The sequence below is a fragment of the Manduca sexta genome, chromosome 15 (genome assembly GCF_014839805.1).
Source record: "Manduca sexta isolate Smith_Timp_Sample1 chromosome 15, JHU_Msex_v1.0, whole genome shotgun sequence".
In the NCBI taxonomy this organism is placed as follows: Eukaryota; Metazoa; Arthropoda; class Insecta; order Lepidoptera; family Sphingidae; genus Manduca; species Manduca sexta.
Window position 1 is genome coordinate 6304439 of NC_051129.1, and position 22302 is coordinate 6326740.

Genomic DNA, 22302 nt, shown 5'->3' on the forward strand with positions numbered 1-22302 from the left:
TAATATATTTTTTAGAACATTTTAAGTGAAACAATCCCGTCATACATCATTGTTGCATAACTTTAACCGTTTACGCAGCGCACGCAACGGAAGCTCTCAAAACTAATAAATTGTCCCCGTTTTTGCAACATGTTTCATTACTGCTCCGCTCCTATTGGTCATAGCGTGATGATATATAACTTAGAGCACTCCACAAACAAAGGGCTATTCAACACAAAAAGAATTTTTCAGTTCGAAATGGTAGTTCCTGAGATTAGCCATTACTGCTCCGCTCCTATTGGGTATAGCGTGATGATATATAACCTATAGCACTCCACGAACAAAGGGCTATCCAACACAAAAATAATTTTTCAGTTCGAACCGGTAGTTCCTGAGATTAGCGATTACTGCTCCGCTCCTATTGGGCATAGCGTGATGATATATAGCCTATAGCACTCCACGAACAAAAAGCTATCCAACGCAAAAAGATTTTTTCAGTTTGGACCGGTAGTTCCTGAGATTAGCCATTACTGCTCCGCTCCTATTGGGTATAGCGTGATGATATATAGCTTATAGCACTCCACGAACAAAGAGCTATCCAACGCAAATAGAATTTTTCAGTTTGGACTGGTAGTTCCTGAAATTAGCCATTACTGCTCCGCTCCTATTGTTCATAGCGTGATGATATGTAGCCTATAGCACTCCACGAACAAAGGGCTATCCAACACAAAAATATTTTTTCAGTTCGGACCGGTAGTTCCTGAGATTAGCCATTACTGCTCCGCTCCTATTGGGTATAGCGTGATGATATATAGCCTATAGCACTCCACGAACAAAGGGCTATCCAACGCAAAAAGAATTTTTCAGTTTGGACCGGTAGTTCCTGAGATTAGCGCGTTCAAACAAACAAACAAACAAACTCTTCAGCTTTATATAATAGTAAGAATAGATAGATATCAGCATCTTTGTAAACCAGATCTAAATAACACACGAATGGAATTTTTATATAGGTTTAACAAGGCATTCGTTATACACTGACTTATACAATGACATCAAAGTTACTTGTTATATCAAGCGGCTTGGGTATGAAATACTCTCTAACTGTCTGTACCTGCGGCGGCGTCGTGTGACGGGTCGGCCACTTCCCTACAATATGGTTGAGGAGGCCGATGGCTGGCACATGCGTCATACTCGTGAACGGGTGCTGCTTGTGTGGACTGTTCTGCCCATTTCGCTTACATTTCTAATTTCTAATTGCTAGAGGTACTGGGAGGAAATAATTATAGGGATAATAGAGAAATTTCATGATTCCTGAGAGGGTTGTGCAGTCATATAAAAAATTTAATTAATTTATTCCTTATTTCACGAGCCTATAAATGAACTGCTCTAATTTTTTTTTTGTTTTTTTTCTTCTTACTTTATCATGTACTGTAGTCTTTACCCTAAACTGATTGAAAAGAGCAACACCAGAGTTTCTTGCCCGTTCTTCTCTGGTGAAAACTGCTTTCCGAACTGGTGGTAGAGTTAATATTGACGGAATCTAAATAATGTATAACATTTTACAGATTCAAATAAATCATTTCATTTCATATCATTGCAATATTGTTTAAATTTAATACTGAATAATGTTTAAAGGCAATATTAGAAAGAAACTAATTTGTAATGTAACTGCAATTATTATATTGCACCAGCGCAAATGTCATTAACTGACTTGTATTGAATCCAGGGAGTTCTCCCATAGACCCCCGGGTAGCCCATGGCCGCCATAATCTATACTATTATATAAACCGAAAAATTATTTTTGCATTGGATAGCCCTTTGTTCGTGGAGTGCTATAGGCTATATATCATCACGCTATACCCAATAGGAGCGGAGCAGTAATGGCTAATCTCAGGAACTACTGGTCCAAACTGAAAAATTCTTTTTGCGTTGGATAGTCCTTGGTTCGTGGAGTGCTATAGGCTATATATCATCACGCTATACCTAATAGGAGCGGAGCAGTAATGGCTAATCTCAGGAACTACCGGTCCAAACTGAAAAATCCTTTTTGCGTTGGATAGCCCTTTGTTCGTGGAGCGCTTTAGGCTATATATCATCACGCTATAACCAATAGGAGCGGAGCAGTAATGGCTAATCTCAGGAACTACCGATTCAAAATGAAAAATTATTTTTGTGTTGAATAGTCCTTTGTTTGTGGAGTGCTCAAAGTTATATATCATCACGCTATGACCAATAGGAGCGGAGCAGTAACAGCTAATCTCAGGAACTAACGGTTTCAACTGAAAAATTCGTTTTGTGTTGGATAGCCCTTTATTTCTGGACAGCTATAGGCTATATATCATCACGCTATGACCAATAGGAGCGGAGCAGTAATGGCTAATTTCAGGAACTACCGGTTTAAACTGAAAAAATCTTTTTGTGTTGGATAGCCCTTTGTTCCTGGAGTGCTATAGGCTATATATCATCACGTTATGACCAATAGGAGCGGAGCAGTAATGAAACATGTTGCAAAAACGGGGAATATTATTAGTTTTGAGTGCTTCCGTTGCCTGCGCTGCGTAAACGGTTAAAGTTATGCACTTAAAAAGTTCTAAAAAATATATTATAAAACAAAGTCCCCCGCTGCATCTGTCTGCCTGAACGTGTTAAACTCAAAAACTACCCAAAGTATTAAGATGAAATTTAGTATGGAGACAGTTTGAGACCCTGGGAAGAACATAGGCTCCCGGGAAACTACTACTTTTATAACGAAAAACTTTAGCCTGGAAAACTTTATAACGCGGGCGGAGCCGCGGGCAAAAGCTAGTGTTGGATAAAACCTTTGTTCTCTCTAGTCTTACATAGTACCATCTGCACTGAGTGACGTATAAGATATAAAAGAGACGAATATTAGAAAACCTTCCGTCAACGAACTACCGTCTAACAGACTTCAGGCCGCGACCTTATACTCGTAATGTAGTAAAAAGATTTGATGTTTTCATTATTACTGTAATCGGATGCAAGCAGGGAGTGCAGACTACTGAAATCGGATGTGGTGTCACGGCGGCGCGGCGATATATAGTACATAGGCCACAGCTATATTGAGGCAATGTCTAGACGCGGGGGCGTGCGAAAGGGTTAGACAAATGAACATGATGTAGTATAGATATAGGTCTTAAATTTTACAACCCGGCTTTTGTGCGGAATCCTATATAGGTCAAATCTTATATGTTCAATTTGTTTTAATAACGATATTAGGCTTAAAAGTCTTACCAAGGATAAATGTAGAGTTATTTAATAGAGTTCTTGTACATACAGAGTGTGAAAATAAAAAAGGCACAGGTACTTTATCATGTTTAAAGTACTTCAAGATAACAGTAAAAAATTTTCCTTTAATATTTTAAATATTAAATTTAAATGACACAGTGATGTTTATTTAACTTTAGAATAACTATTTTATAACAGTAATTTCTGGCTTTTATTCCTACTACACCAATTTAATAATCGGTATACCCTGTTAACAAAGGTTAAATTACATTCTCACATGCACACCCTTCTGAACCTAATCGTTTATCTGTTATAATCTGTTTCAGTAGACGATTGATGTCAAATATCGGGGCGTATCGAGATAACACATTCGGTTGTTATTATTTAGGTATGTGTTCTAATGTTTCTTTTGTTGTGATGCAATGTTTATTGTTCTTAGTTCCGTAATATAGCTTTTATAACAAATCGGTTGTTGTCTAATGACCGGCTTTCGGCAGACGTTCCCATTTCGGTCGACATAGCAATCTAAGGGTACTTATAGTATTTTTAATTTTTCGACCCAGACGTCGTAAGTACGTTCTTTTATTGAATTTTATAAGCATATTGGGATACACCTACGTACTCGAAACATCATAATAACAACGGCAGACAAAACCACGTTTATTATTAAAATTCCTAAGAATTAACTATAAGTAATAGGAAAACTGCGGACGTATGTAATAGGTACACCAATTATACTTCAAATTAAAACATAAAAAACCATTAAGTAACTAACCACCGCGTTAATTTGTCCCACGAATGTGTAGGACCAATTTTCAGTTAAAGTGCTCCCCCCAGCATAACGGCGCGTTAACCATATTTTTAGAAGTTATCTACTCGAAACTTATAAAACAGAAATAATATTATATATCACATTTCTACAATATATAACATATTATAGAAACATGATGTTTAGTATTTTTTCTAGTTTAATTATAAAGTTCGAATAGATAGCTTATTATCTAAAATTTATCCAGCCCGGGGATCAAACACGAGACTTCAGCACGGCAAACGTAGGTATTCCAATACAACTACCTTCTCATTGATGTGGGTACATCATACAGTGGGTAAATAAATCAATAAATCGCCGGCCTCAAGTACTCAAAAATATTAAATAAATTGTTTTAGCAAATTTCAATAACAGTGGAACATAAAGTAAATGTCAAGTTACGCTCAGTGCAAACTGTCTGCCCTTCCGTTGTCCTTATTGCGTCTGTCTACATCGGCGGCATGATCACAACATACGTATGTACCTACATATAAAACTTATATTATTAAACATATTTGTCATTAAATAAGTAAAAGGTCGTTAATTTTTAATTATACTTGAACCAATTACTATAATACTTAGTATAAAACACATTAATTAAAAAAAACAAGATATCTAAAATTAAAATCTTTGTAGGCGAACTAGTAACAAATAAATTAATAAACATAACGGAAACGTAAACAATAACCATATCCACCCAAAGCATATTATTTTTGTTAGATCGATTACATTGCTCCTAAGCAACGTATCCTCAAAGAAGCCAAGCAAGAATATAAGTCTGTTCCATATAACGATTTCATTTCCACGTCAAATACAAAAATGGAAAATTCCGCACCGGCTGCTAATATAAGCAGACCCGGACGGCGGGAGCCATCCATAGACCCCGTCAAAGCTCAAGGCGTCTTGTATGTACATTAATATTAACACATTTAAATCTGAGTGCAAAGCTATACCTATATCTAAATTTATCCAAATGTGTAATGATTCAGAAAAGCTGTGACGAAGAAGTCGAGAGACGCAGCACGACTCTGGCAAGAAAGATGGGGTTTCTACAGACAGATCAGAAATATACAAGAAGAGGAAGCTCAAAAGATAGGTATTGTATAATACCTAGACATCACAGTAGTCTTCACAATTTTCCGAAATAAAAAATGTTTAATGTACCTTAACTACAAGATAGATAGGCATTACATTATATACTTAGATGAAGGTGGAATATAAATATTATTGCTATTGACTTTTAGGAATGTCGTTGGAGGAATATAATGCAGCATTGCAATCAGTGAGCTGTCATCCTGTGCCGCCCAAACCTAGCGTTGTAGTAGACCCATCGCCAACACCCTTGCCTCCGACCACGTCTGGTATGATTTAAAACATAATGCATATTATTGTTATTTATAAACAAATTTGATCTTTGCTTCTTTAAGACTTTCCGTCGTTAAAACATCTTTAGAAAAAAGTTCAAAAACATGTTTGTGTGTTTTTATTGAAAAGTAAAACAGAACTAGTTTTCCTGGCGTGGGATTAAGCCAAAAATCTCACAAATCTCGGCCCTGATGAGTTACCACTAAAGTCTAGATTCTAGACCACTTCCGGTTTTAAGCATATTTATTCTAAGTATTTTTAAAGTAGTTTATGAATAAAAAAATGACGTGCTTGGAACTTACAATAAACATTGAAACACTTCAGGTACTGTCGGTCGTCGCGCTCTGTGTCCGTTAGAGCGTTACGGAAAATTGGTGAAAACAAACATCGATTATCCGACTCGTCCGCCATTGAAGCCAGGCCAGCTCTACGATCCATATAAACAAACTTTGATTTTCTTGGGGTAAGGCAATAAACATCCAATATTTATTATATTTCCATTGGCCTTCTCCAAAAACGTAAACAAATATCCACCCACTTGTCAATTGCTTTTTTTTTTAACTATTTTATGATTTAATTTGGGACATAGTTAAGTGTACATTTTGATACCTTATATAGATATTATCTACATTTGCGTTAGATAAAAGAATAAAATTAACAAATATTTGTAATATAAAGTATCTATAATGTGGGTAGTAGTAATCTATACTTCTATACTATTATATAAAGCTGAAGAGTTTGTTTTTTTGTTTGAACGCGCTAGTCTCAGGAACTACCGGTCCAAACCGAAAAATTCTTTTTGCGTTGGATAGCCCTTTGTTCGTGGAATGCTATAGGCTATATATCATCACGCTATACCCAATAGGAGCGGAGCAGTAATGGCTAATCTCAGGAACTACCGGTCCAAACTGAAAAATTATTTTTGCGTTGGATAGCTCTTTGTTCGTGAAGTGCTATAAGCTAGATATCATCACGCTATACTTAATAGGAGCGGAGCAGTAATGGCTAATCTCAGGAACTACCGATTCGAACTGAAAAAATCTTTTTGTCTTGAATAGTCCTTTGTTTGTGGAGTGCTCAAAGCCATATATCATCACGCTATGACCAATAGGAGCGGAGCAGTAATGGCTAATCTCAGGAACTACCGGTTTGAACTGAAAAAATCTTTTTTGTGTTGGATAGCCCTGTGTTCCTGGAGTGCTATAGGCTATATATCATCACGCTATGACCAATAGGAGCGGAGCAGTAATGAAACATGTTGCAAAAACGGGGAAAATTATTAGTTTTGAGAGCTTCCGTTGCCTGCGCTGCGTAAACGGTTAAAGTTATGCAACAATGATGTATGACGGGATTGTTCCACTTAAAAAGTTCTAAAAAATATATTATAAAACAAAGTCCCCCGCTGCATCTGTCTGTCTTAACGTGTTAAACTCAAAAACTACCCAACGTATCAAAATGAAATTTGGTATGGAGATAGTTTCAGACCCTGGGAAGAACATAGGCTCCCGGGAAACTACAACTTTTATAACGGAAAACTTTAGCCTGAAAAACTTTATAACGCGGGCGGAGCCGCGGGCAAAAGCTAGTAAAGTATATATGTTTAAATTCCTAGAACTGGCTTGGTTTATTACGCTTACACTCATTACAACAGTTATTAGTACACACATTATTCAGTTTTGTGTTCTTACCAACCAGCGAAGATTCTTTTTCTTCAGAAAATTAAATTACTTTACACAAACAAAAATAATGTGTCATATAAACTTAACGCTTATAGGCGATTTTAAATTTTGAATTTGTTCAACTAATTTTGTAAGTTACTACTAATAACCGTTGTAACAAGATAAAGTATATTAAACCTCTGCTCATCTTACTTATCTTGTCTTGCAAATATTACAACTGCGACTGTTTGTGAAAATGTTTCGGTGTATGGACATTTGGATGTATGTTAAAAGTAAACGCAGAAACAACTGAACGGATTTAGATGAAATTTAGCACACCGATAGACCATGTCCTGGATTAACTTATATGCAAATTTTTATCCCGGTAATTTTCTCCCATGGGAAATAATTTCATTTTTTAAATGAATAGATGGCACTGGTGTCGTACAGGTGGCGCTATAAATTGCTAATATTTTAGGAACTTTTGTAGTAATCTGTCTATATTCTATGAAAATGCGAAACGCATAGTGGAAGTGATTTGCGTACTTCCGAACTCAAGTATTCTTTCAACACATCACTCAAGTGTGAAACAACGTTTACAGAAGCGTGGTTGGCGACCCGATATCCTATAAACTGCCTCCATCCCGATGCGAGGTGACGGACGACATGTGGGCTCGACCACAACAGCTCTCTACGACTCCACTTGGTCGAATAGAAGAAGCATTTAGACAGTAACCACAGTAAAATATGTCAATAAACCATTTTCTACGTTTATTACACAATAAATAAATCATTTGTTTAAAAAAAATATTTATTTGTCTCTCTTTTTATTCGTAATGACGATCATCGGTAATTGCGCTACGATGTTTTCAGGAAGCACTTCTATAGACACTGCTTCCTGTTGGTCCAGCCAGTGGAATCCAGCGAGGTACTAAAATTGAAACATACATAAAATCATTGATTGATTTATTTTTAGATACATTCTCAATAAAATAATTCGTAATTTTCCTACCTTAACGGGTAAAATTCGAAGACCGAGGTTCGTGTCATCTGGTTGACAATATCGTTTCTTCGGTGCAGGTTCGACTCGAGACTGAAAGATATAAAATAAATACATATATCTATACACAAACTTGGCAAGAAGGACCACTTCTGCCAAGTTTTTGTGTATAGATAGCCGCCATAATAATGACAGTGACTATTTCTGCCTGATATTTAATATGGTTTAAAAGGTATCCGATAAAAGTGAGTCACGCACATACTACAGAATATGAATAGGAGTCCTTTGGTATCCTTTATGAATGAAACATTAAATAAGTAGTCTATTTACCTTCATCTCTCTATCCATAATCCATAATGACGTGGCATCTTGAAATATAACAGAATCTCCCTTAGGATGTAGAATAATTGAGTCGACGGCCGATTTTCGCGACAGCCATTCCGACGGCAATGCTGAACCGGGCCAGTCCGTAAACTTTTTGTTTTTCAATCCGTATTCTACTATCTGTAACGGAATTAATACTTAAAACTTAACACGTTATTTGTTATAGTCACTTCGTACCTGTTAGATGGAGGTAAAACGATGGATAATGATGAATCATTAGTATTTCTCGAAATAAATGTGAGCAACTAAGTAGTTTTAATAATTTCGTAATATTACTATATTTTCTGTCTTATCTGTCTTTTTTTTATTGTTCGTCGTAAAACATTAATTCTATATAATATTTGATAGAACGAAAGTATAAAAACAAATGAGACAAAAAACTACGTAATAATATTTCATAAAAAGTTGTTCATTACGTACATTTATTTTATGAAATACTCTAATAAGGTTTCGCTAAACCCTGCTCTGTTAGGTTTCACCATGTAGGTCGGATGTTTATAGAGATTAGTTAGGAAAGTACACATTCCATACACGCTCACAAACTCTACCTACTTTGTAACTGTAGTACGAAGTATCGTTATCACATCGCGATTTCTCTTAATTTCATCAAATAGCAAAAAAAGTGGACAATTACCTTTTGATCGACATAAGTAACAATCAGATGTTCCCGTTCAATGTCTACAGTAATGGCTGACGGCACACAATGATAATTCGGCAACGTGACGTAGTGTTCGTATTTCTTCTTACTGTGTGTCCACACGGCGATCACACCATGAGAATCGGCCACCACTAAATATGTCACACCCGATTCGGTTTTATCCGATAATAACAGATGTAATATTGATTTACTCTTCAATTCTGTAATATCAAATGATAGAATTAGTTTTTGTTTCTTGCCGTCAATCATTGTGTTCTGGTTTGAAGGAAATCTAGTGTCTCAAAGTGACGAGCGCAATAATACTCCATAGTGGTATATAAAGCTAAGTTCGATTAGCGTTGTTAGTGTTTACTGGCAATCACAGAACCGTAACTAGGGAGGTGTCAGCGGTGTACGGGTGCAGCGCCAGGGATCCAGCAGGCGCAGAAATGACCAGACCAAGAGCAAGTTTGATTTTGTATGGGTGAATTTACAGAAGCATTAAATTATGTATGTATCTCCAATAAATGTTAAAACACGACTGCCAGCCGAACTAAACATGACGGAACAAACGAAATGAATGAGGGAATCCCCATAGAACAAATTCGAAGGACGGGGAATTCCCAATTCTTCAAACAGAATGTTCAGAGGAAGCGGGGATTCCCGCGACAATAGAGAAGTTGATGGCTACGTTATGTTTACATGCACTCTTTCGCGTAATGCAAGGCAATTGAGCGCGAAATTTGAATTTCGCGTTATAGTGAAACCGCGCATAACGGGATCGCGTAAAGCGGGGTATTACTGTATAGTAAGATACGTTGTATTATAGTACGACTCTACAATCGTACAGTCGATAGTGCTAACGCCTCGGGTTCGATCTCCGGATCGGAGAGCGATATTGCGGGTTTCTACTCAGTATCAGCTCAGAAAAATTTGTGCCCGATATGGCTAAAAGCTCGTCTCCTATCGCAGCAAGGGACGGAATACACACGGCGGAAAGTGGGAGCACCAGTTGGGCCCCTGCTTAGCCCTTCGGAGAACAAAATCGTGAGTGTATCTGTTTTTTTTCAAATACAAAATTCGTAATTTCTATACTTCTAAATTTTACAATTGCATAATATACTCACGTTTTTCCATAGATAGCGTCTGTATAACAGCCGCACCGGCCTCCGCGTCAACTTGTAACACGTATATTGTGCCGGCGCTGTGAGCCGCCATGCGTTGCGAGTCTTGTGAAAACGCTACGCGATCACAAGGAACAGGCACGCCACTCACTATCACTTTTGACAATGAAATATTACTTTGATCTTCATCCTGGAAAAATATATTATTTATTGCAAATTTAGTATTTTTGTGATTAACAAATAGTTTTATTAAAGTAAGAAATACTGTGTCGTTTAAAGTTTTATTGTGATAAATTCATTAAGAAATTAATTTTTGCGGAAATCGAGAAAGCATGAACAAAACTAACAAAGAAAAAGCATTACATGAGGCTTTTGTACCATAAAACTACATTCAATCATACAAGTACTTGCATATTTTTTTTTTGTATTGTGCTGGTAAATGTGTGGAAACTGGCAACTCTACATAAATTACGCGCCGACTCTATTAAAAAACTATTGCAATAAAAAAGAAAGCCTTTACACCCAAAATACTTTAAAGTACAGGGACACACTTACCATTTCCAATTTGAGCATTCTAATATCTGTGCTAGTGGAATATACTATAAACTCTCCATTCGGTGACAGTTCACAACATTGTATCTGCTGACTCCTTTTTGTCTGTACAGAGACAACTTTTACTGGTGCATCTATAACTTTCAGAGTCTGTTTTTTAATAGTCATATTTAGTGTTTCTATTCCAGCTGTAGCAAAATCTTCCTCTATATTATTATCTTGGTAGTTGTCATTGTTTCTATGTTCTGTGTCGCTTATCATGGCATTTCCACTATTGTTAACTGCATATGATCCTAATTTCCATACTTCTAGATGGTTGCTATACCTGTTAATATATTTTTATTATCAAATACATAAATACTTATATTGACTTGTCTGAATAAAGGGCTTCATTCATTCATTCAACATAAATAATTTAATTTAGAATATCTTACTGCCAACTTCAATAAACAATCCCAATCGCTTTTTCCAGTCTATCTCAAAAATTTATCAATAGAAGAATGGTTTTTTGTGACATACAACTCCAAGAGTTATTTTAATTGGTTCAGTCTCGAAATTGGATTAAAGATTGAGTTTGGGATTGTTAATTAAAAACGGCTGTTAGTCATATCACTCTAAGATAAAATATGGCGAAGATGAAAATTACATAAATATTATAGTTTGAAAATTAATTTTAGATCCTAAAAAGACAATAAAATTTATTACCTCAATAGCAAAAGCTTTTTGCTTGTGCATACTGATGATCGCGGTGCAGGGAGCATGTGTGGTATTCTCATAACCCATTTAGGAGGGAAACTCGAGAATGTAAGGTAGCCATCAATCCCCACTGATATTAATTGTTTTTGATTCAATACAAGGCCTCTAGAAATCAAATGATTAGATATTTTCATTTATCTTATACAATGATATTATTTTTGAATAGTAAAATATAAGTATAAAAAAACTGTATATTTAGGCAAAACATGAAAATATATTCACTAACTTATAGGTACATTAATCTAATTTATAAATAAGTATTACATGAATTGATAATTAAAACTTTAAAAACAAATTGAATACCTGACATCATGTTCATGTATGTGCCTCTGAACATTTTTCACCCACTGCACCTCAGATTGTTCATTATTAATTTTCTCTATTTTTACAAACATTGTTATGACAGGATCAACACCACTACAATACAAACTCTTCTCATCTTCTGACACAGCTATAGCAGATATATCCGCTTTGTGTGTTATGTATGATTCAATCTGAAACATAAGTCCATTAAAATATTTTGTTTTTTTTTTATAAATAAGCAGAGAATGTTATCAATGTGAATATGTTATATATTATCTATTGCCGAATAACAACTGTATGCAAGTTCCGTGTTTTGTAGCTCATGTAATTATTAATGTTACTATACTAATATTATAAAGGTACAATTGCTTTCTTTTTTTTATGAACATAGTATTAATCTTTCAGTCTGCATGTGAGGTCAGAGTCATGACTGTACCCAGATTGAAAGGGTTGACCAAATTATTTTAGACATACAAAAATCAAGTATAAAGAAAATCAAACATCAATATCCCTTTCTAAAATAATGGTTAGTTAGTTCTTGCTCTTCAATAGTAAAATTACCTGATCACCAAGAGTGCTATCCCAAAATGTAAGGCGTCCTTGACTGTCCCCAGATATAACGGTGTTGTCAGATAAAACAGCAAGTGCCCAAACTATTACATCTTTTCCTCTCCTGCTGACTGACATGCGAGCTGTGGCTTGACCCGTCTCCACATTCCATACTCTGATTGTGTTAACTGATCCTAAAAATTTTAAATATCACACTATGATATAATGTGATTTTTTATGCAAAGTACTCGTCTGACATATTATGACTGAGCTCTAAAAAAATAATTATTTTCAATATTACCTGTCACAAGCATATTTCCTTCTTGATTGAACTTACAACACAATATCCTTCCTTCTTGCTTATCAAATAGTTTCTTATAAACAATGTCATCACACTCAACATCATATAGATTAATGTAACCATTTTCAGTGCCAACTACTGCTAAGGTGTTGCGGGGATTGACGTCGAGACACCATGCTGCAGAACCAGTCAAGAGTACAGTTTTTTTAGGACACAGTTTATCGAGGTCCCACTCAATAAGCGCACCCCCGAGACCAGTCGACAACAGACGGTTATGTACCCATCCTAACGCTTCTACAGATCCATCTTTTACGCCTGGTATAAATTTTATGAGATACGGTGCATAATTTAAGTCCCATATTTCAATACTGGCGTCATCTCTAAAACGACAAATAAAATATTGGTATATAAACAGCAAAACAATAACAATACACAGAATTTTAAAATGTTACCTAGCAAGAGCCAAATGTTTAGAAGTTTTGTTGAAGGAGATGCAGTTAATGGCCTGTGGTTGTGGATTATAAAATCGCACTCGATGAATTTTACTAGCCATATTATAAGTTTCTTGAAATAACTAATTAAAGTTTTGACACAACGACCAACACATGCATCGCAAAAAAAAATAACCTTAAATCTAAATATTCAAAAACATTTGACTTCATTTGAGTGATAACATTGGAACTGTTCATAACCGGTAACTGAAGTTACAACCGGAACCACAACACTGTTCAAAATTTTGTTTACCTTTGTACAATTTTAAATTAAGTATAATCTGATTTTATCTTACTAATGTCTTATATTATACAAATTATAATCTTATACTAATATAAACTTTCTATAAATGCAAATCTTTGCGCAAATGTTAGTGTTTTTAAGTTAAAAATAAAACAATGGATTTAAATGAAATTTGGGACACGGAGTACGAATACATTATGACCTTTTAACATATTATTTTATACGCCCTCTATATCCCTATTATTTGATCTCGTACAAAAAAATTGTTTTTTTGAATAGTAAATGTTTATTACTAGTTTATTGACTGATAAAATTTTCAAGTACAAACATTGCTGGCGAAAAGACGTAAGCTCCCACACTCAACCCTATTTAAAAAATTGTCGGTACATCATCGAAAAACGAGTTGTCTTCTTTATTCTTCGAAAGATTTTGTGTACCTATCTTCTAAACGTAATTTGCATATCGTGTTCCAAAAGTCAAGTGCTTTACGATGGGGGATAGTCAAAGTGAAAATCAACCCTTGCTGAGAGATGGTAAGGAAGCTGATGTTTTTTTTGTTTTGACAGCTGATGATTCAACCAACATTCAACAATATCGTCGTAAGTTTTGTTGCTATACAATTCAATACAAAGGTTTCTTGAATCTGGCTCGACAAACTACTACTATTTATCACACGACTGATTATGTAGTGCTAGAAACGCTACCGGAATTATGAATGTTTTTTTGTAACAGAGGAGGTAAATGTGAGCACAACATCAATTGGCCCCGATGAGCTGCCTCCACCATACCAGCAAGCGGGAATGCCTATGGTGACATGTCGTGTGTGCCAGGCTATGATCGACATATCTGGGAAGAGGGAGCAACATGTTGTCAAATGCTCAGAATGTAATGAAGCAACTGTAAGACCTTTATTATATTATTAATAATTGTAGCACTTTATGATAATATCGGTTTAGTACAAGAAGTCATATTCCCATTGAAACCAAGATAAAATATTAGAAAGTTACTATAAAACCAGTTTTTATTCCTTTCACATTCACTATTACTACATAATAAATAGTCATGGGTAAATAATGCTTGTAATATTCATCAGCCAAGCATGAAGAGCATCATGTGTCACATCATGCATTACATTTATCAGCTGTAAAATACTTATTTCTCTTTGTTTGATTTGTGTAAGCATTAGATAACAAAGTCAAAATAATAAACAGATTACTGTAAAGGCAAAATATAAATACATATTTTAATTTACTAGGCACATGAATCAAAAACTACTATAATATTATCAATTGATTAGAACATTTCCATTTCCTTTCATTGAGATTTTATTTCATTCCTTATTTTTATCAAATATTCAGAATTGACAGAATGTCTGATCTGCAAAATACTTTTGATATACTTTAGTTCTATTATGCAAGACTATTTCAGTTACAAATCACAATTTCACTTTGTTTTTATTCACACAGATAAGTGCCACATTACATTTCTTAATGATTTTTGTATAGTCACATTAATTGTGTATTTATTTATGACTGTTAGTAATGTACTTTTGTCACAGCAAAAGTACACTGTAAATCAAAATTATTAAGCAGCTATTCTTGAATTCATTACTTGAGCACTAACTTGTCCAGAGGTAAGTCAATGTTGTATTAATTTAATTATGATAAACTTTATAACACAACACACTGCTGCAAAAATTGAACAACACAACATTGTTTTATTGTATGTTACCCATGAGATGTTACACATTTATTATAATTTCTTATTTGTCTAGTCCTAAACAATGTGAAAAAAGTCTGTCAAAATCTCATTGGATTGTCGTAATCTTCTCATAATAATTGAGAAGTAAATCAAAATAACAATATTTAGCTAATTTCTATTATATTATCATAGTATAATTAAATGAAGTTCTGAAAAATGCCTAGGCCCAGGCACTATACCTCATTTTCCAATTCAATCTCTGAATAATAACCACAACAGGGTGCGGCACTTAGAGTATGCCTGATTTGTCATGTTGCTATCATTCGCTGTTAATGATAGAGGTAACTCTCCCAACCTTGCCCTTAACATCAATACTTGCTAATATTCATAATAATACTGATCCTATATTATATACTTCCCACTGCTTAGCATGGCCCTCCATTACTAAGAGGATTTAGGCCTCATGCCTGCTTAGTGCTGGTTGGCAGACTTTACTAATCTTATTATTATTATTATTATTATATACATCAGGCAGGCAGTTGAAACAACTGATAATGCCCGTATCTCGCTATTACTACTATTAATCTTCAGATTTCTTTTTTTGGATAATTCTTGGGTATATAGATATCCTCATGGTGTTTTCCATAACAGTCACCATTAGTGCAAATGATCATTGTTAAACAATACACACATAACTTTGAAAAGTCAGAGGTGTGTCTTTGGTTTTAAACCTGCAGATATATGTCTCTGCAGCCTGTTTCATACCCAACTAGGCTGTTGCATACTTGTTATATTCTAATTTGATACCAAATAATTCCCAGTAGAATTCGGCCCAAAACTTCATGTCGCCACTCCTGGAATATATTTGCCCAATATAAGTAGGTACTTACACTAACCCTTACAATACTCCAATTTTTAGAGAATAAGACTATCTAAATTCACAACACCCTCGCTTTGCAATTTGCATCTACCATTGCGTGGTTTTGGTATAAAGAATAAGATATCCTCTTTTATTATAGTCAGCCCTTGTTAGTGTTGGATACATGGATTAAGTGGCCTAGGTTTAATGTGTCCTTTAAAATACTCATTGTTTGATACTAACTGACCAAGCCTTGAACAAGCTTATTTACTCGGCGCGTAGAATGTACGTGGGACTTTCAATTGAATATTCATCTTTTGAAAGCATTTATGACAACCAGTGCTACTTAGCAAAGGCCGGTTATTGCAAAAATATTGCTGCTATATCTCCCGACTTCCTTTAGCATTACACATTTAATACAAAGACTCAAATAGAAATATAAACATACCAACAGTAGATTGAAAAAATTATTTATATTTTATTTACAGCCAATAAGGAATGCTCCGCCGGGCAAGAAGTATGTCCGCTGTCCTTGCAATTGCTTGCTGATTTGCAAGTCCTCTTCCCAGCGCATTGCTTGCCCACGACCCGACTGCAAGAGGATTATTAACCTGGCGCCGTCTCCCGTCACCCCGCCCGTGCCGACGTTGCCGGGCATGTGCAGGGTCATCTGCGCTCATTGCCAAGACACATTTTTGGTAAGGGATTTAACTTTTTACTGCTATTATAAGTGTATTATAATAATATCAGCCCTGTATTATATACTTGCCCACTGCTGAGCACTGGCTTCCTCTACTACCGAGAGGGATTAGGCCTTGGTCCACCACGCTGGCCTAGTGCGGATTGGTAGACTTCACACACCTTCGAAATTCCTATAGAGAACTTCTCAGATATGCAGGTTTCCTCACGATGTTTTCCTTCACCGTTAAAGCGAACGATAAATTCACAAAGAATACACACATGATTTTTTAGAAAAGTCAGAGGTGTGTGCCCTTGGGATTTGAACCTGCGGACATTCGTCTCGGCAGACCGTTCCATACCCAACTAGGCTATCGTCGCTTTTTTTTTTATAAGTGTATTATATTTTTGGAATTTGGGTGTTTGTTGGAAGTATATGCTGACACTGTTTTGTGGATTTGGACAATATCGGCCATACGATAGACCATTGCCTAGATTACCATGATATGGCTTGTTTTTTTTTATAAATAGACATTAGATAAAAAAAATAGACTTTGTAATTATTACAATTAAGATAAGAGTATATTGGAATCAATTTGGAGTGGCATGGCGATAAAATGCCACGGGCTCCGATGGGTTTGATATTTAAGCTATTTTACAGATAGCTTTTAAATAATAGTCTTATTGTGATATAAGAAAAAAGATCGCCAGATGTTGCATTGGCGAGAGGCCCCATTCCATGAAGTTGCTTAATATTTCGTTGGTGTAGTTACGTCACTTCTTGGAATTCATATTATAAAGGTTGTCTGTACGTCTATCGGGCACACACGCTCGTGCATTGGTCGCCCAAAATTGTGTGAATTCGTACTCGTGCTGTAAAAATTACTGACCCATCCATTTTACAAGTGACAAGCACAGCCAATGATCAGAACGTTTTCTGGCTATTCGTGACAATCGTAACATATACTGCCTATGAGGCTCCACCTGCATAAAAAAGCTTTTCCGGGATAAAAGGTAAAGTAAAGCACCCTAGTGTAATGTAGCTTCCTATTAGTGAAAAAAAAAATCTAAATCGGTTTAGCAGTTCCTGAGATTACCGCAAACAAACATAATATATAAACGATATAGATTAGTGAGTACCTAGTCTTATATTAATAAAACCGCGGCGCGCATTTCGTATTTTGGCACACGCCCCCACTCCCCCCCCCCCCCCCCTGAGTTAGACACAACAAGCTGGATCCACGTGTAATACCGAGAATAAATTGTTTAAAGAAACCAAACAATGCAGTATGGACACTTTTGTTCAAAAAGCGTTGTACTTTGACATTTGACCCTAACATAAACTATAAGTGATAAACAGCGTCCTAAGCAGTTGTTACGGTTCCAGTACCAGTTGCTGAAGAACGCGCCGGTGCGCTGCCCGCACTGCCGGAAGGTGTCGTCGGTGGGCGCGCGCATGAAGCGCATGCGCGGTATAATCTTCGGCGTGCTGGCGGCGGTGCTGTTCGCGGTGGCGCTGGGCGTGACGCTGGGCACGCTGTCGGCCGCCAAGAGCCACGGCGGCGGCGTGTACGTGGCGTACGTCGGTGGCTTCCTGCTCGCGCTCATACTGGCCAGCCGGGCCATCTACTACTTCGCCATGAAAGTCAGCACGATCGAGGGCCCGATGTAAACGGCGACATATGTATGCGGTTATATTTGTGATAAACAACGTTTTGTATGACTAGTTATTATAATAGAAAATTCTCAATTCTATATTATGTAACGAAACTTGCAACAATTGTATCGTCAAATTGGTTATATGCCTAATAAATATTGGAACCACCTCGACATAGAGCCGCGCAGGTTCTATTTGATGATGTTGGTTTTATAGAGCCATTTATCTGAAAAGGTTTTATTGTAATCGAATAAACGTATTAGATAGGTTGACCATAAAATCAAAAAACATAACAATTTTAGTGTGCGCGAGTTGTACACACGCGTACAGGTGGATCGAAAACACACATGCATTCCGGACAGTGATATATATACTGAAAGATATCGAAAAATATGTAAGTAAAATTCAATTTGTGCTTTCGAGTTGAGCATGGTGTTGTAATTCCATTAGTTTTACATTAATTCAATAGTGATCAGTATCTGTGCCTGGTGGGAAGAAGCCCCAAGCGCTAATTACCTTGACCGAGGCTTTGTCGAATCCGGGTCATACTAAACGAAATCGGCAAAGCCTTGAAAGAGGAATGTTTTTCCACACGGTAAATACATAGATTCGAGTAATAATAAAACAGTTATCTTTATAAAAAATACAAAGCGCCAAGCTGAAATTTTTCATAATACACGCAGAACACGTCGAAAATTATAAAAAAAAAACAGTATTTCGATCAGTCACAAAACGAAATAAAAGCCATGACAAATAATTATTGTAGACTCTATGTTTTAGTTCAGCCACTCATGACGTGCATTAAAGAGGTCATCGTCCCATGTTCGTAATTACTCATAAACAATCTGATATAATTATGTTATTCGTGTGGCGTTTGTAAGCTTTGTTGTCTTTTTTAATTTTATGGTATTAAATAAAAAATATATAAGCTACGAGATTATCCCTATATAGTTTGTATTATATTCAGCTTTGCGTACTTGAGAGATATCCAAAATTGTCGCCAAGTTTTGAGACCGGGTGATTTAGTTTTTATCATTATTAAACTATTTTTATTCAGTTATTTTATATTAGTTGTACTCTGAAAACCACAGAAAATAATGAAAGCAATAATTTGTATTTGCATGTATTAAATTTGTGTTATAAAATGTAAATATATAAATTATTCTAAATATAATATAGACACCATTGGGTTGACTTGTAATTAGAATAATATATTCGCTATTATGTAATGGTGTTTTAAATCTCAGTCGGCTTAGATGCCATAGCAATTATACTTATGGACACGAAGATATAGAAACTGTATACCAAGTAGTTGTGCAACTTAGTTTAAAAACTTAATTTTAAGTTCACAGCATTTCTGAAATATGACGCTTAACTTACATGTTGGATCATAAAAAGTATAATCTTGTGACATTGGCGTAAAAAAAGCGCTTTCATAAAAAACAATATGTACTAGTCGCTTCTGTAACACGCAAAAAAAATATCAGTCCTCAAAAACACTCCGTTTTGATATATCTTGTTTATTTTTAATCCAAATATTTTGGTTCATATGAATTTTATATTAACAAATATAATGTTTATGTAAAATTCATGTCAGTTATAGCAGACCAATATTAATGCCGCTTCTTATAGAATATTAATTTTAACATAGTAATAATAATTTGTGACATAGTTTTCGAACGGGCTATATACATATTATTAACAGCGAGCCATTAACTCCAAATACCGACCGTTTTCTTACGTAAGTCTGTATAATTCGTCTCTATTCCCTTAACATATAACTTCACGTATCGATTTGTTGCGAAAGACATTTACTGGTGGTCCCGTATGTGTAGTTCCTGATGCCGGGAACTTGGGTGGTAGTCACACTGGAGACATGTTTCTACTCTCAATCCATTCCGTAGAGTGTTCGTGATTTGCTAACAAACTTTTAAATTAACTTTCACATTTATAATATGTATATAACTAAACGTCACGTATAGCAGATAGTCGAAATATCATGTTTTTAAAGTTCTCAATACTGGCATGTTAGATAAATTTTGTCCCTAACCTGTTACAATAATCAGGAATTTCTGGATATTAGAAATTTAAAACAATATCAATAATATTTCATAAGAATTAAACCAAGAATAATTCTGACTGGAGGAGCTGTTTTTGAGGATTAATGGTAAGATAAATTCATTGTGTTTTTGCGCGCGTCAAATATCGACTGGTGTGCGAGTTGTGTTTCACTGTCGGTACTACATATTGTCAGATCTAAGCCTATACTCTTCGCACGAATTTACGTATTACAGTGTACTCGTAAGTTATCATTTCATGAAAGCAAATTTTTGCATGAAAATTTGAACCCCGCGAGTGAATTTGGAACTAAAATAACGCAGCATGAACATTGGGCACTTGTAAACTTCGAATAGTAAATTATGTAACCATGGTAACGGTAAGCTTATATGGGTACCTATCGGTAGTACCAATTTGTTTTTTTGACCTATTATCAAACAACTTTCTAGATACGAATTTATTTATTTATTTACTTTAGGAAGATTTACAGACAAATAATATCAGTAGAGTTTAAACACAAAATATAGTTTTATGCTAATTAGATATCTCCACTATTAAATTACCAGATAGTAGTGTTTGAGGGCTTATAATGTGAATGTTTATGTTACATTAAATATATACTATAACGCGTTAATTCCTGCTAAAGATCAGAACAAATGGTCTGACAATAGTATAATATACTCATGACAAAAGATTACACAGCTCGCGACGCCGTAGTGGCTTGAAGCACGCTAAAACCCATCATGTTTATCGAAGCCATTTAAAACCCTTAATTAACTGCTACGTAGAACGTGATCTGAGTTACAAAGCGACGAAACAAGTTTGATCATAGGTTACACAATTATTATCAATGCTTTGCCGAAATTATGGTAGTCAATGTGATTATATTTGACCAAGTAGGTACTATACGATTAACAATAGAATAGTGTTCAAAATTAACATTTTAACTTTCACACCATCGTAAACGTTAAGAATGACTTAATACACTTACGACCGTTAAGTAATTTCTTACGGAATGTAACTAAACACTGTAAAGCTTAATTTAGAACTTGTTATCGATTCGCGTTGAGTTGCTTGATATATTCAATCATTTTGTAATGTAAAGACTTGATAATATGCTTTATTGATTATGTAAAATTAATAGTAGATACCTACCTGTTACAATAATTGAAACATTTATTATTCTCGATATTTTCATAAATGTTAGTGCTTTACATATATATTTTAGTTTTAAGTTAAATAAATTGTACCTACAGACATTCTAATATTGTTTTTTTGCTACCATTAAAACCACAGACTAGCTTTATATACGCAAAATGGGCCCCCGAGATTACTGAAAAATACCCAACTTTGGTGAAAATAAAATCTCTAGTACATACATTATGTAAGTAAAACCCGGTCCGATACGGGCACACGAGTATTTATTGTATTTCATTAGTATTTTTAAAAAAAGCGTGAAATCAAAATATTAAGGTGGTAGCTCAAGGTCCATTTTCATACATTTTGTTTCGGCTTTAATCTGGGTAACTAAACAAGTATTGGCAAGTAAAGAATTTAAATTCAGGTCTAGTTAGTGATTAGTTCTCGCAGTTGAAAGAAAAACGTAAAAATAATTAATAATCATGGATATTTCGGCCTTTAAAATTTAATATGACGAAATTTCAGATTAAAGCCGAAACAAAATGTATGAAAATGGACCTTGAGCTACCACCTTAATACTATTTACAATATATGTAATACGTTTCTAGTATCTACAAAATTTACTTAGATTTCCATATTCGTTTAATTATTGTGTTATTTAATTTTCAATTGGATATCATAAACATAGCCAAATGTCGCCACAAAAAATACTGTAAACGATGGGACGGTATTTTATTAATTGCATAGGTATCTATAATTTTAATACAACAGAATAGCGAGGGACTCATGTCGAAAAATCAGTATTCAATAAT

At 35.2% G+C, this 22302-nt stretch overlaps 3 protein-coding genes across 5 annotated transcripts; 2 read left to right on the forward strand and 1 right to left on the reverse strand.

Moving 5' to 3' along the window:
• Nucleotides 1–4708: 4708 nt before the first annotated feature.
• Nucleotides 4709–7852, forward strand: LOC115440022. Its single transcript, XM_030164147.2, has 5 exons — nucleotides 4709–4938; nucleotides 5023–5129; nucleotides 5278–5394; nucleotides 5723–5861; nucleotides 7659–7852. Exons 1-5 carry the CDS (start codon nucleotides 4853–4855, stop codon nucleotides 7789–7791), a joined length of 582 nt encoding a protein of 193 aa, XP_030020007.1. The 5' UTR covers nucleotides 4709–4852; the 3' UTR covers nucleotides 7792–7852.
• LOC115440020 (U3 small nucleolar RNA-associated protein 4 homolog) lies at nucleotides 7850–13383 on the reverse strand. Of its 2 annotated transcripts, XM_030164145.1 has the most exons (11): nucleotides 13115–13383; nucleotides 12663–13042; nucleotides 12374–12555; nucleotides 11813–12003; nucleotides 11459–11614; nucleotides 10757–11078; nucleotides 10205–10391; nucleotides 9075–9298; nucleotides 8387–8560; nucleotides 8069–8149; nucleotides 7850–7987 (listed from the first exon to the last, which is right to left on the reverse strand). In XM_030164145.1, exons 1-11 carry the CDS (start codon nucleotides 13213–13215, stop codon nucleotides 7868–7870), a joined length of 2118 nt encoding a protein of 705 aa, XP_030020005.1. In that variant the 5' UTR covers nucleotides 13216–13383; the 3' UTR covers nucleotides 7850–7867. The 2 variants fall into 2 exon arrangements, with proteins under 2 accessions (XP_030020005.1, XP_037294698.1); XM_037438801.1 differs by lacking the exon at nucleotides 8069–8149.
• A 294-nt stretch (nucleotides 13384–13677) lies between these two features.
• On the forward strand, nucleotides 13678–21437 carry LOC115440024 (type 1 phosphatidylinositol 4,5-bisphosphate 4-phosphatase). 2 transcript variants are annotated; one of them, XM_030164149.2, is made up of 4 exons: nucleotides 13678–13930; nucleotides 14130–14296; nucleotides 16446–16655; nucleotides 18023–21437. In XM_030164149.2, the coding sequence occupies exons 1-4, from the start codon at nucleotides 13888–13890 to the stop codon at nucleotides 18305–18307; spliced, it is 705 nt and encodes a 234-aa protein (XP_030020009.1). In that variant the 5' UTR covers nucleotides 13678–13887; the 3' UTR covers nucleotides 18308–21437. The 2 variants fall into 2 exon arrangements, with proteins under 2 accessions (XP_030020009.1, XP_030020008.1); XM_030164148.2 differs by having other exon boundaries at nucleotides 13741–13996.
• Nucleotides 21438–22302: the final 865 nt, after the last annotated feature.

Excerpts from the sequence above, each read along its gene's own strand:
- LOC115440022 (XM_030164147.2), top strand. The coding sequence starts at position 4,853 with ATGGAAAATTCCGCACCGGCTGCTAATATAAGCAGACCCGGACGGCGG. Across the intron at positions 4,939-5,022 it reads GTCAAAGCTCAAGGCGTCTT|AAAAGCTGTGACGAAGAAGT; the intron begins GTATGTACATTA and ends GTAATGATTCAG. Across the intron at positions 5,130-5,277 it reads AGAGGAAGCTCAAAAGATAG|GAATGTCGTTGGAGGAATAT; the intron begins GTATTGTATAAT and ends ATTGACTTTTAG.
- LOC115440020 (XM_030164145.1), bottom strand. The coding sequence starts at position 13,215 with ATGGCTAGTAAAATTCATCGAGTGCGATTTTATAATCCACAACCACAG. Across the intron at positions 11,079-11,458 it reads AAAAAGCTTTTGCTATTGAG|GTATAGCAACCATCTAGAAG; the intron begins GTAATAAATTTT and ends ATATATTAACAG. Across the intron at positions 8,150-8,386 it reads TTATGGATAGAGAGATGAAG|TCTCGAGTCGAACCTGCACC; the intron begins GTAAATAGACTA and ends TATATCTTTCAG.
- LOC115440024 (XM_030164148.2), top strand. The coding sequence starts at position 13,888 with ATGGGGGATAGTCAAAGTGAAAATCAACCCTTGCTGAGAGATGGTAAG. Across the intron at positions 13,997-14,129 it reads CAACATTCAACAATATCGTC|AGGAGGTAAATGTGAGCACA; the intron begins GTAAGTTTTGTT and ends TTTTTGTAACAG. Across the intron at positions 14,297-16,445 it reads CAGAATGTAATGAAGCAACT|CCAATAAGGAATGCTCCGCC; the intron begins GTAAGACCTTTA and ends TTTTATTTACAG.